Source organism: Lipotes vexillifer, unplaced genomic scaffold (assembly GCF_000442215.2).
Source record: "Lipotes vexillifer unplaced genomic scaffold, Lipotes_vexillifer_v1.1 scaffold564, whole genome shotgun sequence".
Lineage (NCBI taxonomy): Eukaryota > Metazoa > Chordata > Mammalia > Artiodactyla > Lipotidae > Lipotes > Lipotes vexillifer.
In genome coordinates, this window is record NW_006787829.1 from 2133066 (window position 1) to 2157195 (window position 24130).

Genomic DNA, 24130 nt, shown 5'->3' on the forward strand with positions numbered 1-24130 from the left:
ATATATAAACATCTATACAGAGGTCTGGGTTTATGAAGTTTATAGTAAAAAAAAATCTCAGGGTTTTGTGAATTTGATGTTTTGCTGCAGAGCTGCTCAAACTGCATGCAGAGCCAATGACCAGTGAGGACTGTGAAGGAGGAAGGGTGAGCAGCTGGGATGTGACGGTGGGCTGGGGCAGTGGCGTGATGCACAGGGTACCCAGGAATGTTTGTAGTAACCAGGGACTGAATGGTGCTTGGAAAAGGTGATGAAGCACTGAAATAATTTTCAAAAATGATCTATTATCTTGCCAGAAAAATCACATTCAAAGTACAGAGGATTTCATCATGTTATTCTACAACAAAATATCATGTGAAAACAACACACAGACAAACCTATTAGAATGGTCAAAGTCCAGAACACTGACAACACCGAATGCTGGTGAGAAAGGGGAGCGACAGGAACCCTCATTCATTGCTGGTGGGAATGCAAAATGGTGCAGCCACTTTGGAAGACAGTTTGTCAGTTCCTTACACAACTAAACAACCTCTTGCCATTCAATCCAACAATCATGCTTCTTGGCATTTGCCCAAAGGAATTGAAAACTTATCTCTACACGAAAACCTGCACATGGTTGTTTATAGCAGCTTTATTCGTAAGTTCCCAAACTTGGAAGCAACTAAGATGTCCTTCAGTAGGTGAATGGTACTGTGTTACATCCAGATAATGAAATATTATTTAGTGCTAAAAAGAAACAAGCTATCAAACATGCAAACACAGGGGAATCTTAAATCTGTATTACTAAGTGAAAGAAGACAATATGAAAAGGCTACGTACTGTATGATTCCAACTATATGACACTCTGGAAAAGGTAATACTATGGAGGCAATAAAAAAAATCAGTGGTTGCCAGGGATTGAGCGGAGGGAGAGATGATTAGGCAGGGCCCAGAGGATTTTAGGGTAGGGAAACTCCTCTGTATGACATTGTAGTGATGGCTACATGTCATTGTACATCTGTCCAAACGCATAGAATGTACAATACCAAGAGTAAACCCTAAGGTAAATTATGAATTTTGTGTGGTTATGATGTGTTAGTTCACCCTTGATAAAAAATGTATCATTCTGGTGTATGATGTTGATAATGGGGGAGGCTGTGTGTGTGTGCGTGCATGTGTGCGTGCGTGTGTGCGCAAGGGCAGGGAGGAATTAAGTAAATTTCTGTACCTTCCTCTCAGCTTTGTTGTAAACCTGAAACTGTTCTAAAAAATAGTCTTTCAAACAAAACACAGCACAGACTATTCTATGTGTATGCTGTGAATTAATATATAACTAAATAGAAATATAAAATTAACTGCTTTTTATTATTTTTGTTTCCATTTTTACAATTAAATCCTAATCAAACTTTTCCTTCCCTATTAACGATTGCATTTTGATCCCTATTTTAAGTAGATTCCCTTTCCAACTCCAAGCACCTCCAGATGTCGGATCTTCTCGTGACGTGGGGTCTCTCTGGTTGTTGTTTTCGGAGTCATTTCATGTCACTTTACACGTGCCCAGCAGGGGGATCAGGTGGCCTGAGCATCAACGAGCATGCAAGGCGAGGCAGGTTCTGCAGACCTCAGCTGGGTCTGGATTTTCCTCTGACACCAGTCAGCTATTCTGTTCATCAGGAGAGGTTAAGTGGGGTTACTCTGTGCTTCTCAGCCACCTGCCCCTGGGGCAGGGCCTGCGGTCTTCAGGTCCAGTCTTCGTCTATTGACAGGTGGCTCGGGTCCTTACACAGAGCCTGTGCTGTGAAAGCCTCCCTGTACCTGCTCCCCAAGGGACAGCTCCACCTGAGACCCCCGAGCAAGACCTACAGAGGAAAACCAAACCAAACAAAACGAAACAAGTGCGTTGGCCCTGAAGACAGACAGCAAAACTTTGGCAAGGGCAAGCCTGCCTCTTATTTCGCAGGGTCCAGCATAGCTCACAGAAAATTTTGTTTCTACTTCTTGTTAAAATTCTGTTTATGGGGCCTCCCTGGTGGCGCGGTGGTTGAGAGTCCGCCTGCCGATGCAGGGGATACGGGTTCGTGCCCCGGTCCGGGAGGATCCCGCATGCCGCGGAGCGGCTGGGCCCATGAGCCATGGCCGCTGAGCTTGCGCGTCCGGCAACAGGAAAGGCCACGACGGTGAGAGGCCCACATAACGCAAAAAAAAAAAAAAAAAAAAAAAAAAAATTTTGTTTATGTTCTTTCATTTTCCCAGCACAGTGTCCCGTATCTGATTTAGCCTTTTATTTATATTATCCCACAGTTTCCTTCTCTTTTCTCATACCTACCTTTCCTTCCCTGTATGAATTTTAATTTCTCATTCATTTCCTTTAAGCTTTTATTTTCTTACTTTTTCCATTTCTTATGAGTGTTCTCCCTTTTCTTCTTTTTTTGCCCTGGTCTTGTCTCACCTTACTTAGAGATGAAATGTTTTCTGTGTGCTTGTTATGTGGGTGAAGTGTTAACTTTGGAAAATAGCTGTATGGTTTCAGGTTGTAAACTGGAGGGCTGTGGTTTCTCTTTCTAGCATTTTGTCACATGGAACCACTTGCTGAAGAAAGGAAGCTAGTATGTGGTAGATATGAGACTCATAGACACAATATTGTAGTTTAACACAGATAGCACTTCTTATTGTATTTTAAAATAAATTTCTTTTTTTCAAGGATGGTTTCCCTTCTCTTCTCTTCTCTCCTCTCTTCTCTACTCTTTTTTTTTCTTTTTTTCAAGTATAGTTTACAAGCAACATTATATTAGTTTCAGGTGTACAACACAGTGGTTCAACATTTATATTCATTATGAATTGATCACCACGATAAGTCTAGTTCATCTGTCACCATACAAAATTAATACAATATTATTATTATTTTTTTGACTGCACCACGTGGCTTGCAGGGATCTTAGTTCCCAACCAGGGATTAAACCTGGACCCACGGCAGTGAAAGCACTGTGTCCTAACCCCTGGACCACCAGGGAATTCCCAGTACAGTATTATTAACTATAGTCCCCATGCTGTACATTACATCCCCGATATTTATTTTATAACTGGAAATTTGTATTTCTTAATCCCTTTCACCTATTTCATCTAACCTCCCATTCCCTTCCCCATTGGCACCCGCCAGTTTGTTCTCTGTATCTATAAGTCTGCTTCTATTTTGTTTTGTTTGTTCATTTGTTTTATTTTTTTAGATTACTCATACAAATGAAATTATATGGTATTTCTTTCTTTATCTGACTTATTTCACTTAGCATAATACCCTCTAGGTCCATCCATGATGTTTCAAAGAGCAAGATTTCATTACCTTTTAATGGCTGAGTAATAGTCCATTGTGTATATATGTACCACATCTTCTTTATCCATCCATCTGTTGATGGACACTTAGGTTGCTTCCATATCTTGGCCATTGTAAATAATGCTGCCGTGAATATAGGGGTGCATGTATCTTTTCAAATTAGTGTTTTCATTTTCTTTGGATAAATACCCAAAAGTGAAATTGCTGGATCATACTGTAGTTACATTTTTAAGTTTTTGAGGAACCTCCATACTGTTTTCCACAGTGGCTGTACCAGTTTATTATGTTCCCACCAATAGTGCACAAGGGTTCCCTTCTTTCCTCATCCTCGCCAGTACTTGTTATGTCTTGTCTTTTTGATAATAGCCGTTTTGACAAGTGTGAGGTGATATCTTATTGCGGTTTTGATTTGCATTTCCCTGATGATTAGTGATGTTGAGCATCTTTTCCTGTGTCTGTTGGCCATCTGTGTATGTCTTCTTTAGAAGAATGTCTATTCAGGTCCTCTGCCCATTTTTTTTTTTTCCCCCTGCGGTACGTGGGCCTCTCACTGTTGTGGCCTCTCCTGTTGCAGAGCACAGGCTCCGGATGTGCAGGCTCAGCGGCCATGACTCACAGGCCCAGCCACTCCACAGCATGTGGGATCTTTCCGGACCGGGGCACGAACCCGTGTCCCCTGCATCGGCAGGCGGGCTCTCAACCACTGCACCACCAGGGAAGCCCTCTGCCTATTTTTAAATTGAGTTATTTGCTTTTGTGGAATTGAGTTGTGTGAGTTCTTTAAATATTTTGGATATCAACCTCTTATCAGATATATCACTTGCAAATATCTTCTCCTATTCAGTGGTTGCCTTTTTGTTTTGTTGATGGCTCCCTTTGCTGTGCAAAAGCTTTTTAGTTTAATATGGTCCCATTGTTTATATTTGCTTTTGTTGCTCTTCTTTGCTTTTTCAATTGGAAGACAAGAAAGTGGCTCCCAGACAAGCCCTGAACAAATTTGTGACAGAGGTAGAGGCTGTGACAGAAGCTCTCACCTTCCTGCATTTCTTATCTGGAGGCTGTGTGCTTTATGACACCGTTACTGTTCTTTTTACTTAGACAGTAGGTCAGAATTCCTTGTTGGCAACTGTGAAGCTATCAAATTAAAAAGGTGTTAATAACTACTAAATAGATAGACATGTTATCATTCTGGGCTATTGTAATTTTGAAAAATAATTCCTGAAGTTTATTTTCTAGATAAAGTTCTTAAACTGCTTGCTCTCAGGATCCCTTTATACTCTTAAAAAAATTTTTATTGTGGTAAGACCATTTAATATGTGATCTAAATTCTGGACAGTTTTTTTTAGTATATAAGCAGTATTGTTACCTACATGCACTATGTTGTACAGCACATCTTGAGAGCTTATTTATCTTGCATAACTGAAATTTAATACCCATTGATTAGCAACTCCTCATTTCTTCCTTCTCCCAGACCCTGGAAACCACTATTCTATTCTTTGCTTCTATGACTTGATTATTTTAGATACTTCATATAAGTCAAATCATGCAGTATTTGTCCTTCTGTGATGGGCTTATTTCACTTAGCATAGAGTCCTCCAGGTTCATCCCTGTTGTCTCATATTGCACAGTTTTCTTCTTTTTAAGGCTGAATAATATCTCATTGTGTGTATATTCCACATTTTCTTTATCCACTTATCCATCGAGGGACATTTAGGTTGCTTCCATGTCTTGGCTGTTTGAATAGTGCTGCAATGAATATAGGAGTGCTGCTTCTGGATGAATACCCATAAGTGGTATTGCTGAATCACATGGTAGTCCTATTTTTAATTTTTTAAAGTAACCTCCATACTGTTTTCTACAGAGGCTGTACCATTTTACACTCCTACCAACAATATACAAAATTTCCAATTTCTCCACATCTTCACCAACAACTAATTTCTTCCTTCCTTCCTCTCCCTCCCCTCTCTCCCTCCATTTCTTCCTTCCTTCCTTTTATATTAGTCATCCTAACAGGTGTAAGGTGATAGCTCATTGTGGTTTTGGTTTGCCTTTCCCCAGTGATTAGTGACATTGAGCATCTTTTCACGTATCTGTTGACCATTTATATGTCTTATTATGTAAATCAAGTCTTTAGTCCATTTTTTAAATTGGGCAATTAGTTTATTTTGCTGTTGAGCTATAGGAATTCCTTATATATTTTGGAAATTAACCCTTATCAGATATAAGGTTTACAAATATTTCTCCTGTTCTTTAGGTGTTTTTTTCTCTCTGTTGATTTTTTCCTTTGCAGTTCAGAAACCTTTTAGTTTGATGTAGTCCCACTGGCCTATTTTTGCTCTATTGCCTGTGCTTTTGGCGTCATATCCAGGAGATCAGCGCCAAGGCCAATGTCATAATATGTTTTCTTCAGGAGTTTTGGAGTATCAGATACTACGTTTAAGTCTTTAATCCATTTTGAGTTGATTTTTATGTATGGTATAAGATAATGGTCCAATTTCATTCTTTCACAAAGTGTATATCCAGTTTTTCCAACTACATTTGTTGAAGAGACAATCCTTTTCCCATTGTGTATTCTTGATACTCTTGTTGAAGATCAGTTGACCATGCATTTGTTTATTTATTTATGGGCTTTCTAGTCCCTTTCATTGATCTGTATTTATGTCTTTATGCCAGCACCACACTGTTTTAATTATTGGAGCTTTATAATATAGTTTGAGATCATGTGATGCCTCCAGCTTTGTTCTTTTCTGTGATTGTTTTGGCTATTTGTGGTCTTTTGTGGTTCCATATGAATTTTATAATTGTTTTTTCCCTTTACTCTCTTAAAATTATTGAGGACCCCAAAGAATTTTTTGTTTATGTGTGTAATAACCATCAATATTTACTGTATTAGAAATTAAAATAAGTAAAACTGAAAAGACCAGAATTTATAAGCACATACCCACTAGCCATCAGAGCCTCTGAAAACATCAGTATCTTCTTATATGAGTGAATTTCTAAGAATATATATATATTCTTGTATGATAAGAGTTAAAAAGGTAAATTAAATCTTAAGATAACTATTAAAATAAGTTTGATTTTGCAGGTCTCAGAGGGAAATACAGAAACTCCCTGGGGTCTTCAGACCACACTATATGAACTACTGACTTACTTAGCTAGTGAATATTTACTGAGTGCTCTGTGCTCGGTATTCTAGCTATGGTGGTAGGAAGGTAGGAAAATACTGGATAACCTTCTTGGTATCCAGGAATTCATATCACGTGTGGGTCCCTACCCTATCTCTGCATAAGACAACTCATATATCTGAAAAATAAGTTTATGTATATATTCAATGAAAATGATTTGCTCTCTCTTTTACGACCATTGAAATCTTAATCGGTATGATAAAAATCTGGATATTTGATACTCAAACACTCAGTGTTTGAGTCACCAGCCCAGCATTACCACAGAACAGTACTGTGAAATTCAGCCTCTTGATATGATCACTACCAAGAAAAGCTCCAGGGGTTTCAATTATGTTTCTTATTATATGATTAACAGAGTAAAACTTGAAGGAATATGTGTGAACAGTCATATCCTCTTCTCTATTTATGTTCTAGCCTCTTTCAAAAGCCTTTTTCTTACATAAAATGTGATATAAAGATATTTACAATTAGTGAAACTGTGTGAAATAACATCACCAATCATTTTTTTAATTTATTTTTTTAACATCTTTATTGGAGTATAATTGCTTTACAATGGTGTGTTAGTCTCTGCTTTATAACAAAGTGAATCAGCTATACATATACATATATCCCCATATCTCCACCCTCTTGCGTCTACCTCCCACCCTCCCTATCGCACCCCTCTAGGTGGTCACAAAGCACCGAGCTGATCTCCCTGTGCTATGCGACTACCTCCCACTAGCTATCTATTTTACATTTGGTAGTATATATAAGTCCATGCCACAATCTCACTTCGTCCCAGCTAACCCTTCCCCCTCCCTGTGTCCTCAAGTCCATTCTCTGTGTCTGCATCTTTATTCCTGTCCTGCCCTAGGTTCTTCAGAACGTTTTTTTGTTTGTTTGTTTTTTTGTTTTTAGATTCCGTATATATGTGTTAGCATACGGTATTTGTTTTTGTCTTTCTGACTTACTTCACTCTGTATGACAGACGCTAGGCCCATCCACCTCACTACAAATAACTCAATTTCGTTTCTTTTTATGGCTGAGTAATATTCCATTGTATATATGTGCCACATCTTCTTTATCCATTCATCTGTCGATGGACACTTAGGTTGCTTCCATGTCCTGGCTATTGTAAATAGAGCTGCAATGTACATTTTGGTACATAACTCTTTTTAAATTATGGTTTTCTCAGGGTATATGACCGGGAGTGGTATTCCTGGGTTGTAGGGTAGTTCTATTTTTAGTTTGTTAAGGAACCTCCATACTGTTCTCCATAGTGGCTGTATCAATCTACACTCCCACCAACAGTGCAAGAAGGTTCCCTTTTCTCCACACCCTCTCCAGCATTTATTGTTTGTAGACTTTTTGATGATGGCCATTCTGACTGGTGTGAGGTGATACCTCATTGTAGTTTTGATTTGCATTTCTCTAATGATTAGTGATGTTCAGCATCCTTTCATGTGTTTGTTGGCAATCTGTATATCTTCTTTGGAGAAATGGCTATTTAGGTCTTCTGCTCATTTTTGGATAGGGTTGTTTGTTTTACTGATATTGAGCTGTATGAGCTGCTTGTAAATTTTGGAGATTAATCCTTTGTCAGCTGCTTCATTTGCAAATAGTTTCTCCCATGCTGAGGGTTGTCTTTTGGTCTTGTTTATGGTTTCCTTTGCTGTGCAAAAGCTTTGAAGTTTCATTAGGTCCCATTTGTTTATTTTTGTTTTTATTTCCATTTCTATAGGAGGTGGGTCAAAAAGGATCTTGCTGTGATTTATGTCATAGAGTGTTCTGCCTATGTTTTCCGCTAAGACTTTTCGAGTGACTGGCCTTACATTTAGGTCTTTAATCCATTTTGAGTTTATTTTTGTCTGTGGTGTTAGGGAGTGTTCTAGTTTCATTCTTTCACATGTAGCTGTCCAGTTTTTCCAACACCACTTATTGAAGAGGCTGTTTTTCTCCATTGTATATCCTTGCCTCCTTTATCAAAAATAAGTTGACCATATGTGCTTGGTTTATCTCTGGGCTTTCTATCCTGTTCCATTGATCTGTATTTCTGTTTTTGTGCCAGTACCATACTGTCTTGATTACTGTAGCTTTGTTGTGTAGTGTGAAGTCCAAGAGCCTGATTCCTCCAGCTCCGTTTTTCTTTCTCCAGATTGCTTTGGCTATTCGGGGTCTTTTGTGTTTCCATACAAATTGTGAAATTTTTTGTTCCAGTTCTGTGAAAAAAGCCCTTGGTAGTTTGATAGGGATTGAATTGAATCTGTAGATTGCTTATGGTAGTATAGTCATTTTCACAATTTTGATTCTTCCAATCCAAGAACATGGTATATCTCTCCATCTGTTTGTATCATCTTTACTTTCTTTCATCAGTGTCTTATAGTTTTCTGCATACAGGTCTTTTGTCTCCTTAGGTAGGTTTATTCCTAGGTATTTTATTCTTCTTGTTGCAATGGTAAATGGGAGTGTTTCCTTAATTTATCTTTCAGATTTTTCATCATTAGTGTATAGGAATGCAAGAGACTTCTGTGCCTTAATTTTGCATCCTGCTACTTTGCCAAATTCATTGATTACCTCTAATAGTTTTCTGGTAGCATCTTTAGGATTCTCTATGTATAGCATCATGTCATCTGTAAACAGCAACAGCTTAACTTCTTCTTTTCCAATTTGTATTCTTTTTATTTCTTTTTCTTCTCTGATTTCCATGCTTAAGACTTCCAAAACTATGTTGAATAAGAGTGGTGAGAGTGGACATCCTTGTCTTGTTCCTGAACTTATAACAATGCTTTCAGTTTTTTACCATTGAGAATGATGTTTACTATGTGTTTTTCATATATGGCCTTTATTATGTTGAATAGGTTCCATCTATGGCCACTTTCTGGAGAGTTTTTATCATAAATGGGTGTTGACTTTTGTCAGAATCTTTTTCTGCATCTACTGAGATGATCGTATGGTTTTTATTCTTCAATTTGTTGATATGGTGTATCACATTGATTGATTTGCATATATTGAAGAAACCTTGCATCTCTGGGATAAATCTCACTTGATCATGGTGTATGATCCTTTTAATGTTTTGTTGGATTCTGTTTGCTGCTATTTTGTTGAGGAATTTTCAACCTATATTCATCAGTGACATTGGTCTGTAACTTTCTTTTTTTGTAGTATCTTTGTCTGGTTTTGGTATCAGGGTGATGGGTGCCTCATGGAATGAGATTGGGAGTTTTCCTTCCTCTTCAATTTTTTGGAAGAGTTTGAGAATGATGGGTGTTAACTCTTCTCTAAATGTTTGATAGAATTCACCTGTGAAGCCGTCTGGTCCTGGATTTTGTTTCTTGGACGATTTTTAATCACATTTTCAATTTCATTACTTGTGATTGGTCTGTTCATATTTTCTCTTTCTTCCTGGTTGAGTCTTAGAGGGTTATACCTTTCTAAGAACTTGTCCATTTCATCCAGGTTGTCCATTTTATTGCCATAGACTTGCTTGTAGTAGTCCCTTAAGATGCTTTGTATTTCTGCGGTGTCTGTTGTAACTTCTCCTTTTTAATTTCTAATTTTATTGATTTGAGTCCTGTCCGTCTTTTTCTTGATGGTTTATCAACTTTTTTTATGTTCTTAAAGAACCAGCTTTTAGTTTTATTGATCTTTGCTGTTGTTTTCCTTGTTTCTGTTTCATTTATTTCTGCTCTGATCTTTATGATTTCTTTCCTTCTGCTATCTTTGGGTTTTGTTTGTTCTTCTTTCTCTAGTTCCTTTAGGTGTAAGGTTAGATTGTTTATTTGAGGTTTTTCTTGTTTCTTGAGGTAGGCTTGTATAGCTATAAACTTCCCTCAGAACTGCTTTTGCTGCATCCCATAGGTTTTGGATCATTGTGTTTTCATTGTCATTTGTCTCTAGGTGTTTTTTGACTTCCTCTTTGATTTCTTCAGTGATCTCTTGGTTATTTAGTAACGTATTGTTTGGCATCCACGTGTTTGTGTTTTTTACATTTTTTTCCCTGTAATTGATTTCTAATCTCATAGCATTGTGGTTAGAAAAGATGCTTGATATGATTTCAATTTTCTTAACTTTACTGAGGCTTGATCTGTGACCCAAGATGTGATCTATCCTGTAGAATGTTCCGTGCACACTTGAGAAGAAAGTGTAATCTGCTGTTTTTGGATCGAATGTCCTATAAATATCAATTAAATCTATCTTGTCTATTGTGTCATTTAAAGCTTGTGTTTTCTTATTAATTTTCTGTTTGGATGATCTCTCCATTGGTGTAAGTGAATTGTTAAAGTCCCCCACTATTATTGTGTTACTGTCAATTTCCTCTTGTGTAGCTGTTAGCAGTTGCCTTATGTATTGAGGCGCTCCGATGTTGGGTGAATGTATATTTATAATTGTTATATCTTCTTCTTGGATTGATCCCTTGATCATTACGTAGTGTCATTCCTTGTCTCTTGTAACATTCTTTATTTTAAAGTCTATTTTATCTGATATGAGTATTGCTACTCCAGCTTTCTTTTGATTTCCATTTGTTTGGAATATCTTCTTCCATCCCCTCACTTTCAGTCTGTATGTGTTCCTAGGTCTGAAGTGGGTCTCTTGTAGACAGCATATATATGGATCTTTTTTTATATCCATTCAGCCAGTCTGTGTCTTTTGGTTGGAGCATTTAATCCATTTACATTTAAGATAATTATCGATATGTATGTTCCTATTACCATTTTCTTAGTGGTTTTGGGTTGGTTATTGTAGGTCTTTTCCTTCTTTTGTGTTTCCTGCCTAGAGAAGTTCCTTTAGTATTTGTTGTAAAGCTGGTTTGGTTGTGCTGAATTCTCTTAGCTTTTGCTTTTCTGTAAAGGTTTTAATTTCTCCATCATATCTGAATGAGATCCTTGCTGGGTAGAGTAATCTTGGTTGTAGGTTTTTCCCCTTCATCACTTTAAATATATCCTGCCACTCCCTTCTGGCCTGTAGAGTTTCTGCTGAAAGATCAGCTGTTAACCTTATGGGGATTCCCTTGTATGTTATTTGTTGCTTTTCCCTTGCTGCTTTTAATATGTTTTCTTTGTATTTAATTTTTGACAGTTTGTTTAATGTGTGTCTTGCATGTTTCCCCTTGGATTTATGCTGTATGGGACTCCCTGTGCTTCCTAGACTTGATTAACTATTTCCTTTCCCATATTAGGGAAGTTTTCAACTATAATGTCTTCAAATATTTTCTCAGTCCCTTTCTTTTTCTCTTCTTCTTCTGGGACCCCTTTAAATTGAATGTTGGTGTGTTTAATGTTGTCCCTGAGGTCTCTGAGACTGTCCTCAATTCTTTTCATTTATTTTCTTTATTCTTCTCTGCAGTAGTTATTTTCACTATTTTATCTTCCAGGTCACTTATCTGTTCTTCTCTGTCAGTTATTCTGCTATTGATCCCTTCTAGAGAATTTTAAATTTCATTTATTGTGTTGTTCATCACTGTTTGTTTGCTCTTTAGTTCTTCTAGTTCCTTGTTAAACATTTCTTGTATTTTCTCCATTCTATTTCCAAGATTTTGGATCATCTTTACTATCATTACTCTGAATTCTTTTTCGGGTAAGACTGCCTATTTCCTCTTCATTTGTTAGGTCTGGTGGGTTTTTACCTTGCTCCTTCATCTGCTGTGTGTTTCTCTGTCTTCTCATTTTGCTTAACTTACTGTGTTTGGGGTCTCCTTTTCACAGGCTGGAGGTTCATATTTCCCGTTGTTTTTGGTGTCTTCCCCCAGTGGCTAAGGTTGGTTCTTTGGGTTGTGTAGGCTTCCTGGTGGAGGGGACTAGTGCCTATGTTCTGGTGGATGAGGCTGGATCTTGTCTTTCTGGTGGGCAGTCCGGTGGTGTGTTTTGGAGTGTCTGTGACCTTGTTATGATTTTAGGCAGTCTCTTTGCTAATGGGTGGGGTTGTATTCCTGTCTTGCTGGTTGTTTGGTTAGGGTGTCCAGCACTGTAGCTTGCTGGTTGTTGAGTGTAGCTGGGTCTTAGCATTGAGACAGAGATCTCTGGGAGAGCTTTTGCTGTTTGATGTTATGTGGAGCCAGGAGGTCTCTGGTGGACCAATGTCCTGAACTTGGCTCTCCCACCTCAGAGGCACAGGCCTGACACCTGGGCAGAGCACCAAGACCCTGTCAGCCACCGCACTCAGAGAAAAGGGAGAAAAAAAGAAAGAAAGAAAGAAAGGAAAAAAATAAAGAAAATAAAATGGTTATTAAAATTAAAAATAATTATTAAAAAGTAATTAATATAAAAAAGTAAAAAGAGAGCAATGAAACCAAAAAAGAAATCCACCAATGATAACAAGTGCTAAAAACTATACTAAACAAACCAACAAACAAAAAATGGACAGACAGAATCCTAGGACAAATGGTAAAAACAAAGCTATACCGACAAAAGCACAAAGAAGTATACATATACACACTCACAAAAAGAGAAGGAAAAAAAATATATATCTATATATAAAAAAAGGAAGAAGAGAGCAACCAAATCAATAAACAAATCTACCAATTATAATAGGCTGTAAATACTAAACTAAGATAAACATAAAACCAGAAACAAATTAGATGCAGAAAGCAAACCCTAAGTCTACATTTGCTCCCAAAGTCCACCGCCTCAATTTTGGCATGATTCGTTATCTATTCAGATATTCCACGGATGCAGGGTACATCAAGTTGATTGTGGGACTTTAATCCGCTGCTCCTGAGGCTGCTGGGAGATATTTCCCTTTCTCTTCTTTGTTCACACAGCTCCCGGGGTTCAGCTTTGGATTTGGCCCCGCCTCTGTGTGTAGGTCACCTGAGGGCATCTCTTCTTTGCTCAGACAGGACGGGGTTAAAGTAGCAGCTGATTAGGGGGCTGTGTCTCACTCAGCCCAGAGGGAGGGAGGGGTATGGAATGCAGAGCACGTAACGTTGCACCAGCCTGAGGCTCGCTGCGTGTTCTCCTGGGGAAGTTGTCCCTGGATCCCAGGACCCTGGTGGTGGCAGGCTGCACAGGCTTCTGGGACGGGAGATGTAGATAGTGACCTGGGCTGGCACACAGGCTTCTTGGTGGCAGCAGCAGCAGCCTTAGCGTCTCATGCCCGTCTCTGGGGTCTGCGCTGATAGCCGTGGCTTGCGCCTGTCTCTGGAGCTCATTTAGGCGGTGCTCTGAATCCCGTCTCCTCGCACACCCTGAAACAATGGTCTCCTACCTCTAAGGCAGGTCCAGACCTTTTCCCGGACTCCCTCCCGGCCTGTCATGGCGCACTAGCCCCCTTCAGGCTGTGTTCACACCGCCAACCCCAGTCCTCTCCCTGGGATCCGACCTCTGAAGCCCGAGCCTCAGCTCCCAGCCCACGCCCGCCCCGGCGGGTGAGCAGACAAGCCTCTCGGGCTGGTGAGTGCTGGTCGGCACTGACCCTCTGTGCGGGAATCTCTCCACTGTGCCCTCTGCACCCCTGAGGCTGTGCTCTCCTCTGTGGCTCCGAGGCTTCCCCTCTGCCACCCGCAGTCTCTGCCCGCGAAGGGGCTTCTGGTGTGTGGAAACCTTTCCTCCTTCACGACTCCCTCCCACTGGTGCAGGTCACGTCCCTATTCTCTTGTCTCTGTTTTTTCTGTTTTCTTTTGCTCTACCCGGGTACGTGGGGAGTTTCTTACCTTTTGGGAGGTCTGAGGTCTTCTGCCAGTGTTCAGTAGGTGTTCTGTAGGAGCTGTTCCACATGTAGTTGTATTTCTGATGTATTTGTTGGGAGGAAGGTGATCTCCACGTCCTACTCTTTCTCCATCTTGAAGGTCTCCTCTCCATCACCAATTATTTTGATAGAACTTTCTGGGTGGCTTCCGCCTTAGCATCCAAGAATTTGAGGACCGAAGTATAATCATTTGCTTCCTCTTTTCAGACCGTTTTGAGACAGCTGTGCCATCAAATAGCCAGACAGTCTCAGAACCTGGAAAAAATGTCACACTCACCTGCCAGCCTCAAGTGAAATGGCTGTTACAAGAAGTTACATGGGAAAAGATCCAGCCCCATCAGATTGACCTCTTAACTAGCTGCAACTTGTCCCAAGGAAGAAGTTACACTTCAAAGTACCCAAGACAGATACTGAGCAACTGCGCCCAGGGAATGAGGAGGGCCTTCATCACCATGCCCCACATTATGGCCTCTGACTCAGGACTCTACCGCTGTGGCTTCAAAGCCAGCACAGGAGAAACTGAAACCTTCGTGATGAAACTGATCGTAACCAAAGGTGAGTAGGTGACAGATGCCTTAATGTGTCAAAAATGGAAAAAGCCAGCCACTGTGGATTGGTTTCCTTTGTCTTTTTCATGACTTTATTATTCAAAATATCTTTAATGATTGAATTTGGTAAGTTGTCAGTTATCGAATGGTAGTATTTATCTTGCTAACCCATCAATCACAGATTTAACAATAATAGATGTTTCCCATTTTTTTGATCTGCCACTTTCCTAAAATTAAAAAAAAAGATTCAGTCAGTCTGAAAAATACATGGTATCAACAGCCTATAAGTTTCATCTGTATAATTTCTTTCTTTTTTCAGCTGTATAATTTTTAATTTTCCAATTACTTTAAAACTTTTTGATGGTGGTAACTAGGTTTTATAATCCTCGTGTATCCTCAGTAATAATAAGGTGTTAGATTGGTATTTGCTGAATCAGTGTTGAGTAAAGTGTAATAAATGTTTAATAATGTGGTTGCTACTTTGCCAGATCAGAGCTTCGGTTCCCTCAGTTTTTTTCAGAGCTGGGAGCAGGAACAGACTGGCCTTGAAGCTTTGAAACTGACCTTCAGGGCCTCTCACCTGACCTGGCTCCTTCCAAGGCCCGGTACTTATTTTGTATTTGTTATTTGTCTCCTGTGTCACGATGAAGCCCTAAATTGTGTAAGCTTCAGGCTCCACAAAACCTGTGTGAGTGTAAGGAAAAGTGGTATTTCACCGACTGATGGGCAGATACAGAGAGGCCTGTGTAGACCCGCATTCCAGCTGAGTGGGAGGAAGTCTGTCTCAGACTGCCAGCTCTGCTTCCAGGCAGGTTTTCTCACTGCAGAGGGACCTGTCAGAGAAAATATATTTACTGATGACAGAAATTTTATTTCACTTTACTCTCACCCTCTTCTTCCCTCCCTCTTTCCCTCCCTCCCTTCCTTCCTTCCATCCTTCCATCTATCCATCTACCCATCCATCCATCTTTCCTTCTGCCTTTCTTCCATATGCTTCTAGCCAACTCATGTGCCTTGGCTTGTGCGCAGACTTTTAGAGCCAAGGCTTCCTGGGATGTGGCTGCCCGTTCATAGACTCTGCTTATACCACAGGCTGAGATTCCCTCCTGCATCAGGAAGGAAGAAGAGGAGGTTTTGTATGTAGAGCAGCCTCCACTGCTGCCACTGTAGCAGCTGTGTGTGCTAAGGAGGCCCTTTGCCAGAGGTTAGCAGCTTTTGTACATAGTCACCTCGCACAGCATCAAGGCTTTCTCTACTCCTCTTAATGACAGAGGGAGCTTAGAACTTGATGAAAAAGAGGGTTGTTGGAATATTTTGGGGAGAGATATTAAGAGGTACTTCACGTTGACTCCATTCCTTCAGAGACATCGAGAAAATATTTCTCACCTTTAAAAAAAAATACTCTTGCATTATAGAAGTGTTTTTAAAACCTGGCAGGAAAAAAAGAAAGAATAAAGGTAGTCATCGCTAATCTTCTCTCAGAGACCAAGGCAAGAAAAAGTTCTATTCAGAAAATGTCATAAAGAACCATTTTCAAACACTTCTGAAATAAAATCTTGTCCATTATATGTTGAAAAAGTTATTAAAAACACCTTAACTCATAGAGAAAATGGATTCTTGGAGGTATAATTATTTAACTCTTACTAATTAATAAAAATGTCTTTCAGTTACCCAAACATGGCTAAGTTCCTTGCGCAAAGCTGTTTCTTTTCTTTGTACATAAGCTATAAACAGTGTCCAAAATGAAGGTGACAGTGTAATGGTCAGCATTGTTAGTGTTCAAGTGTTTTGAATTCTTGAAAAATGGCTTTTTGACATTCAACTGACAGGTTGAAAGAATATCAACTCGGCCCATTAGTAAAAAGTTATATTTGATAGAAGATGACAGCTGTTTACTGTGTGTTTTGGTTTAATTCCTTTTAAAAATAATTGTAAGTAAAGATTGAAGATAAAAAATCAGATGGAAAGCAAAAATAGATCACTTGTGTTTCCCTGATGTGATTCGATTATTTCAAGTCCTGAAGCTGTTTGGTCAAAAATCAATGTAGAGATTAAAGCAGAGAGGTATAGGATGTAGAGCTGATTTTGGGCTTCCCTGGTGGCGCAGTGGTTGAGAGTCCGCCTGCCAATGCAGGGAACATGGGTTCGTATCCCAGTCTGGGAAGATTCCACATGCCGCGGAGCGGCGGGGCCTGTGAGCATGGCCGCTGAGCCTGCGCGTCTGGAGCCTGTGCTCCACAACAAGAGAGGCCGCGATAGTGAGAGGCCCGCGCACTGCGATGAAGAGTGGCCCCCGCTTGCCACAACTAGAGAAAGCCCTCACACAGAAACGAAGACCCAACACAGCAAAAATAAATTAATTAATTAATAAACTCCTACTCCCAACACCTTAAAAAAATTTTTTAAAAAAGATGTAGAGCTGATTTAATTTATTTCAACTATCAAGGGAAAGGTGATTGTGACACAGATTTTATAAACCGCTGTGCATCCTTTTGTTAGCTCCCATCAACTTCTTTTACGGGGTCCAAAAGCAAGATTTTCAGGACTATCGTATTCTACACACACGCGCGTGCACGCACGCACACGCACACACACACGCACACACACACACGTTCTTCCCCTGATTTTGCCTGCCTGTGTTCATCTTCAGACAAGTACCAGGTACTGAGAGGCCACTGAAAAGATGATACGATGTCAACTAATACATTGTGTATCCAAGCCTTGACTTATTTTGAACAGAGGGAGAAAGTGGCAGAAGCATGAGTTGAACGCAAATTTACTATTGACTTTCTTTGCTGAATGAAAAGAAATACTTGACTCCCCCTGTTTGCACTCAAGACCTGGGAAATAGTGTAAAATGGTTCCAGACTGAGTTTCCTGAATTTGAAGGTTGTCTAGACCGCAGGGGCCAGGAACAGGGGAAAAGTGCATGCATACTGACAGTGACCAAAATTATTTTTGGCCCTTAATATCCTCTGGATTTTCATTACTTATGAGAAAAGTATTTTAAGTTCTACCAAAATAATTTGTGAAGTCTTTTAATATTAATTTAATGATGTGCAAACTACAATTGTTTCAACTGAGTTTATTAATTATAAAAATAATGAGGATCAGAGAAATGAAATCAGTCCCTCAGAAAGTTTCTGGAGAAGACTAGTTTTTAACTATATTAAGAAGTATAGGGCTTCCCTGGTGGCGCAGTGGTTGAGAGTCCGCCTGCCGATGCAGGGGACACGGGTTCCTGCCCCAGTCCGGGAGGATCCCACATGCCGCAGAGCGGCTGGGCCCGTGAGCCATGGCCGCTGAGCCTGCGCGTCTGGAGCCTGTGCTCCGCAACGGGAGAGGCCACAACAGTGAGAGGCCTGCGTACCGCAAAAAAAAAAAAAAGAAGAAGAAGAAGTATAGTTACTCATGTCTTTCCCCAACCATCTTCCACCAACGAGGCCACTCATCTGAACCATCAAGTTTCAGATACAGCTTTGATGATCAGAGCAGAGCAAAGGGACAAAACAGAGTCCGGGGATGTACACAGTATGCACGGGGTGGGGCAGGGGAGTTGTGCATGGGTGATTGCACTCAAATGACTAGGTTGGTACAGAGATTCTGAGTTATGGATTAATATAGAAGGAGGTAGGCTCAATTAAGTGATAACTTGGTGAAATACTAGATCTCACGTAAGAGCAATGAAAGCCACTATCAGTTCTTGATCAAAGATGGCACAAAGTAGTATTTAAGGAAGTAAGTCAAATAGTAGAAAAAGAGAAATTTGAGGCAGAGAAAATTAGCTAAGAGTCAGTTGCAATAATCAGTACATGAATGACTGAGCTCTCAAACTAGGCTACCACTGTCACATACTGGGTCTTTGGGCCACAAAAAAGGAGCCCACTTCAGGTAGACAAATTACAAATGGCAGATAAATTAGAAAAAAGGTGCCCCTTCCTCCACACTGATGCAGACCCAAGCTGACGCACAGACTTGGTGAAGGGCCACAGGTCCCCTACCCACTTGGCTGGGCACACAGGTGGCCTGGAGAACGGGTAGGTGTCGTTGGTCAGATTGGAACGTCAGCTTGTGCTTGTCACCAACGCCACGTTCCTACTTTCTCCTATTCCCAACCAATTTACTAATTTTCACCACAGTTACCTCCTTTCCTTTAGGGTTTCAGTCTGATCTTACCATCTTCACGATCTTTTCACATTAGCTCAAACTGCTTCCCTGACATCGAACCATCAAGCATCTTGAATTTCTCAAACTTTTATAACTAGGAAACTGATACCCTTGAGTCATTTAATAACTGCTTCTATTTGCAATGGTCCGACTCTTATATTAGAAATTACTTGAGATTAAAGATTATGACATCTCTGCTTAGAGCTGTCAATGTATCTTTCCAGAATGTGCTTAATAAGCGTTCTTGACCGATTCTGTGTATGTTAATATTTCTGTATGTTCTAGTAGGGACTGTGTCCATTTTATTTCCCAGTTTTCTAGCTGGATTATTTCTAGATTTTCTTCATCAACACAACATTTGAGATTTAGTGATTGCTGATCAAAGAAATCTGAACCCTCAGAAAATCCACTGCAATGTTGGGGGAGAAAATTTTCATGAACGTTGTTCACATATGTATCTTTCAAAAAGGTGATTTCCTTTTTTTTTTTTTTTTTTTTTCTTGCGTTATGCGGGCCTCTCACTGTTGTGGCCTCTCCCATTTGCGGAGCACAGGCTCCGGACGCGCAGGCTCAGTGGCCATGGCTCACGGGCCCAGCCGCTCCGCGGCATGTGGGATCTTCCCGAAACGGGGCACGAACCCGCGTCTCCTGCATCGGCAGGCGGACTCTCAAGCACTGCGCCACCAGGGAAGCCCCTCCTTTTTTTAGTTCTCTTGTTTTGCATATTCTATATAAATGGTGTATAATTGCTAGTCAGCAGACGTGGAGGGTGGAAATTATAAACGGAGATTGCAGAAGTTTTCACTAGGAAATCATGGGGCCACAACCAAGAGAATCTTCCCATATCTTTCTTCTGTGAGGTATGGGGTCGACCAAGGGGTAGCGCTGAGGAATAGATGCTATAGGTTCTAAATCTTGCCTGTGATGGCTTGGTGGAGATTACTGCCTCTGGACTCTGTGCTCCTGAGTTAGACCATGAGAATATTATGGAGGAGAAATAAACTTCATTTCTTTCTTTGGCCTTAGTTTCTGCTAAAATTCACTCATTTTTCTCCCAGGTGATTTGGATTCCTAAACAGTTTGAAGTTGTCGACAAAATGTATTTTTTTAGGGATTTATTAATCCAGAACCTTCTGTCCCACTCCTCTGAATTTATAATAGATGCAACTATTGTAGGCATGGCAGTTTTCTGAGCTGGTATGTGCTGGGCTGCCAGATACATACATTTCCGTGACCTGGTGTGATGAACCTCAGCCTTTTATCATCTCTTCCTACATAGAAAATAATGTCCATGACAGTTAATTTATATGATAGAACCACAGGACCAGAATCCCAGAGCACTGGTGTCACTGCCTGGAGGCTCAAATAGCCTCTACCAATACGGATCAAGTACAATTTTTAGCCCAATTTAGTTATGTTATTAAAATTCTGGATGATAACTGGGTATCCAGATGAAACATACTGTTTCCAACATCACAAGTGAGTTGATTGCTCAATCAGGGCCTATTATGTCATAGTTTTACAGTTGCCTCTGCCCACATCAGTTCTTTTATGAGACATCTAATTAAAAAAAAAAAGCAAGCAAGCAGTCAGTCATTCAGTTTGTTTTGTGAGCCCACATGTTGATTTATTCATCTTTCCTAAGGCACACAGTCCTGGAATGTTTGCCTGCAGTCATTGTTTATACGTACCATATTTGTGTAGATAAACAAGGTATTGGATTGACAAGTTATTAACAGAGAGAAGGAAATGTTGAAAATCTAATGTTAAGTGGATTTGATGGTGCTCTTACATAAGGAACATTGATGAATGTGTATTGTTATCACTACTATAAACAAAGTAAGTTGGTGGTATTAGAAAGCAGCTAATCCAAGGAACTGCTTTTCTTCAAGGGGATCTTTATCCTCAGCCTGAATTTCAAGTAATTTTCATGACACTTTCCTCTCCTTAGGAACTTAGAGTACAGGTAGGAATTCAAATTCAGAAAAATGTACTGATTTTCTTCCCATTTAAAATCCATGACCACACTTGTGTGAGAGACCTGCCTAATGACTCCAAAGGCAAAATAGCCCTTTGGACTCCTTTGTCGTGTGTGTGCTGGGAATTGTTAACAGCTTGTAATTGTCTCTTAGAGCCTTATTAGAAACTGAACGTAGATGACTATGTGAAGTTTTCCCCAAAGGCAAGTAGAAAATTACTTAAAATTAAAAAAAAATTAGTTCTTCATATAAGATTAATGGCATTTCATTCTTAATAGCAATTCTAGTTTTAAGTATTGCAATTCAATTAGTCAGACAACTTCCAACTTCAATTGAGGTATTTCAAACATGTACTGACCTGACACTTGACAAATATTCAAAGGTGACCTAGTAGGTTTGCAGAGGGCTATGTTATTTAAAAGAACAAGAAATGAAGAATAAACACGGATCTGTCATTTGTAGAGATACATCTTTGAACCCCCATTTGTATCTTAAAGTTATTTACACTGAAACGATTCAGGGGTTTTTAAGAGTTATTTATTTAACAGAGGACTCGCTCGGATAATTTAATAAAATAAGTATTTCGTAATTCTCATTGGTCACTCTAAACTTCATTTCCAGGGTTAATTTGATGCCTTTCACTTTGCCTAAAGCTCAAAAATAACTATGATGTTCATAATCTTTTAAGTATAAGAGTAGTGTTTTATTTAATTAACCCACAGGAAGAGATTCTTCCTTTCACGATGTAAGGTTGAACTGTTTAAAGCTCTCCACTGCACTGGTGAGGAGTGAGAAACGGCTTTAGCTAAGGTGAATAGTGAGTGAAATGAAAAATCCTTATCAACACAGTGATGGACACGGTCAAGTAAAGAGTAAATATTGAGATGACAAACTATGTTAACAAAGGATGGGATATTTTCTGTGCCTTCAAATCAAAGAAGCTCAAGGACATGATGGATGTTGCAAATGACCCCCAAATTGGGGCCACATAAGAGGTGAGTTTACAAATATAAAAAAAATACAGGTTTGCAAAGTATAACCATTATTCTGATTTTTTCATGTTTTATATAGAGCACTGAGATAAATTCTTCACTCTTTTAATTTGTATGTGTATATACACAAATTTTGTGAATTAAGATAACTGTGAATATTGTTAGATGGAACAATCTGCCATATGGTAAACATTCAATAAATACATGTGCTTGTGTGGGCAATTTTACACTCACAAGAAACACACAAATCCCAAATACTTTAATCAAAACAGGTTGTTTTGCTTTTATGCTGGCTACTGTCTTCTCTTCCTGGTCTAATAAGTAAAGATAATCAGCTTTGAAATCCAATCGTGCAATTCCTTTTTTTTAATCGCTGGCTATTTTAAAAACTGAGAGATCAGATGGATAATTAAACTCTAGAGCATAAAGCTGCAGGTTTTGCAATTATTACCAGAGCGCTTATTTCTTATAGCCAGGCATTAGCTTTCACGTGTTTTGTAGAGCACTTAGTAAACAGTTTTTTAATTAAAATGTCTTAAGTTGGATAGAATATTTGGAGGTAAATATTCAGCCCAAAGCTTGCTGTCTGTTTCATATTCTGAAAATATCTGTATGACATTTATAGCACATTTATATATAGGCCTTTATAAATGCCATATAGTTTGAAGTCTAAAGTTTTCTAAGGACCCAAGGGAAAAGTTATAAATAGCAGTTATAAGAACTAAGTGTCACAGGGCTTTGTCTTGGCCACTATATGACAAACTCACACATTATGCTTATGTTTGTGCCAGTCACTCTAAGAATCTACTGGTAATTACTCATTTAGTTGTCACAACAGCTCTATTATTATCTACATTTTATGGATGAGGAAAGTGAGGCATGGAGAGGTTAAGTGAGGCATGAAGGCTTATCCAAGGCTTCACAGCTAGTAGGGAGAGGGGCTGGTATTCAAAGCCATGCAGACTGGCTTCAGGGTTCTTTTTCTTAACTGTGGCACTATATTGCTTCTCCAAGTGGAAGGAAAAAATCATTACTGCCGTCAACAGCAACATCACAAGGGAAGCTGGCTACTGTGGAGTTCCACAGCCTTGTGTCCATCCTTTTAGGAGGTTCATAGGTGCAGTGGGTTACCCTACCGAACCAGCACATAGAGCATCTGTAGGCAAAGGAGCGGGAGTTCGATCGCCCAGCTCCACCTGCTGAGGTCGCCGCAGGTGCTGTGTCTGTGGGTTCCCCGCTGACTCGTCCCCTTTTCTGGTGTTTGCAGGTATCCCGAAGTCACGTGAGGGAGGGTGTTCACACAGTCACATGAGGCACAAGCAAAATCAGGTAGTAGGTGTTACGGTCTGGAGGGGAGTGCTGGTTGCTGATAAGTCATGTCCACACCAGGAACAGGCTAGGGCAACTTTAGGAGTAGCCTCCAGGCAAAGGCGAATTAAGGTCCTTGCTGGAGAGAACCGGTGAGAGCTCAGCTCTCACGTGACTCATTGGCTTTGCGAACACCTGCCCCCAAGGTCTTCACCAGACCCACCCAGCAGAATCTCCCTGTGGGCAAGCTTGCTCCCTTGAGCAACTGCCCTGGAACCGGCTCAGAGTTCCCGAACACGCCCTCCTTCCGCCTTAAGTCCCTCCTCCTTCCTCTCGAATCCGGCTCTCCCTCCAGTTCTCCTGGCTGACTAATGACCATTGGACCCAGAGCTGCAGTTATTAGCCATCAGAGTAAGGACAGCAAGGACTTTGCCTTCACAATCTCCCACGAAAAAACAGAAGTCTATTTTCTATATTAAATATTCTGAAGAGTTATATTCTCTCACATTTATGGACCTTTATCTTGAACAGCTAAATAAATAAATAGTTTAAATGGTATGTTATGCCTACTTATGTTTTATTGCATGGGTAAAATGTTCATCTTGATTTTAGTGGAGTATTTGAAAAATTTCCCATTATATCCTCATGGATAAGCATGATAGTGACACAGTAATGTAGAGTTACACTTGGTTAAACAACAGTAATAACAACAATGTGTTGGGGAATTAGAATGGGAAACAAAATCTCCCTACCCAGAAAACCGCTCCACCAAGGAAGAAGGGAAAGAAAACAATCTTATTGTTGAATAAGCATGAAACCAGAATTGTGATATGCATCACAGGCAGTCCGCTAAGACACTGCAAAGACAGAAGGAAATCTTAACCTTTTGTAAAGCCTGGCAGATACAACCCATTATATGCATGTTCTCAAGGTAAACAGTAACTAGTCGTCAAGTAGGAGGACTTGATAGCATCATTTGTCA

The 24130-nt window shown here is 39.9% G+C and overlaps 1 protein-coding gene across 1 annotated transcript in view; it reads left to right on the top strand.

The window, feature by feature from the left end:
- CD226 (CD226 molecule) overlaps nucleotides 1-24130 on the top strand; it is an 86374-nt gene that overhangs the window by 47435 nt on the left and 14809 nt on the right. Inside the window, exon 3 of the mRNA XM_007460865.1 lies at nucleotides 14362-14709. Coding sequence (XP_007460927.1) covers nucleotides 14362-14709 — 348 coding nt within the window. The remainder of the gene's footprint in view (nucleotides 1-14361; nucleotides 14710-24130) is intronic.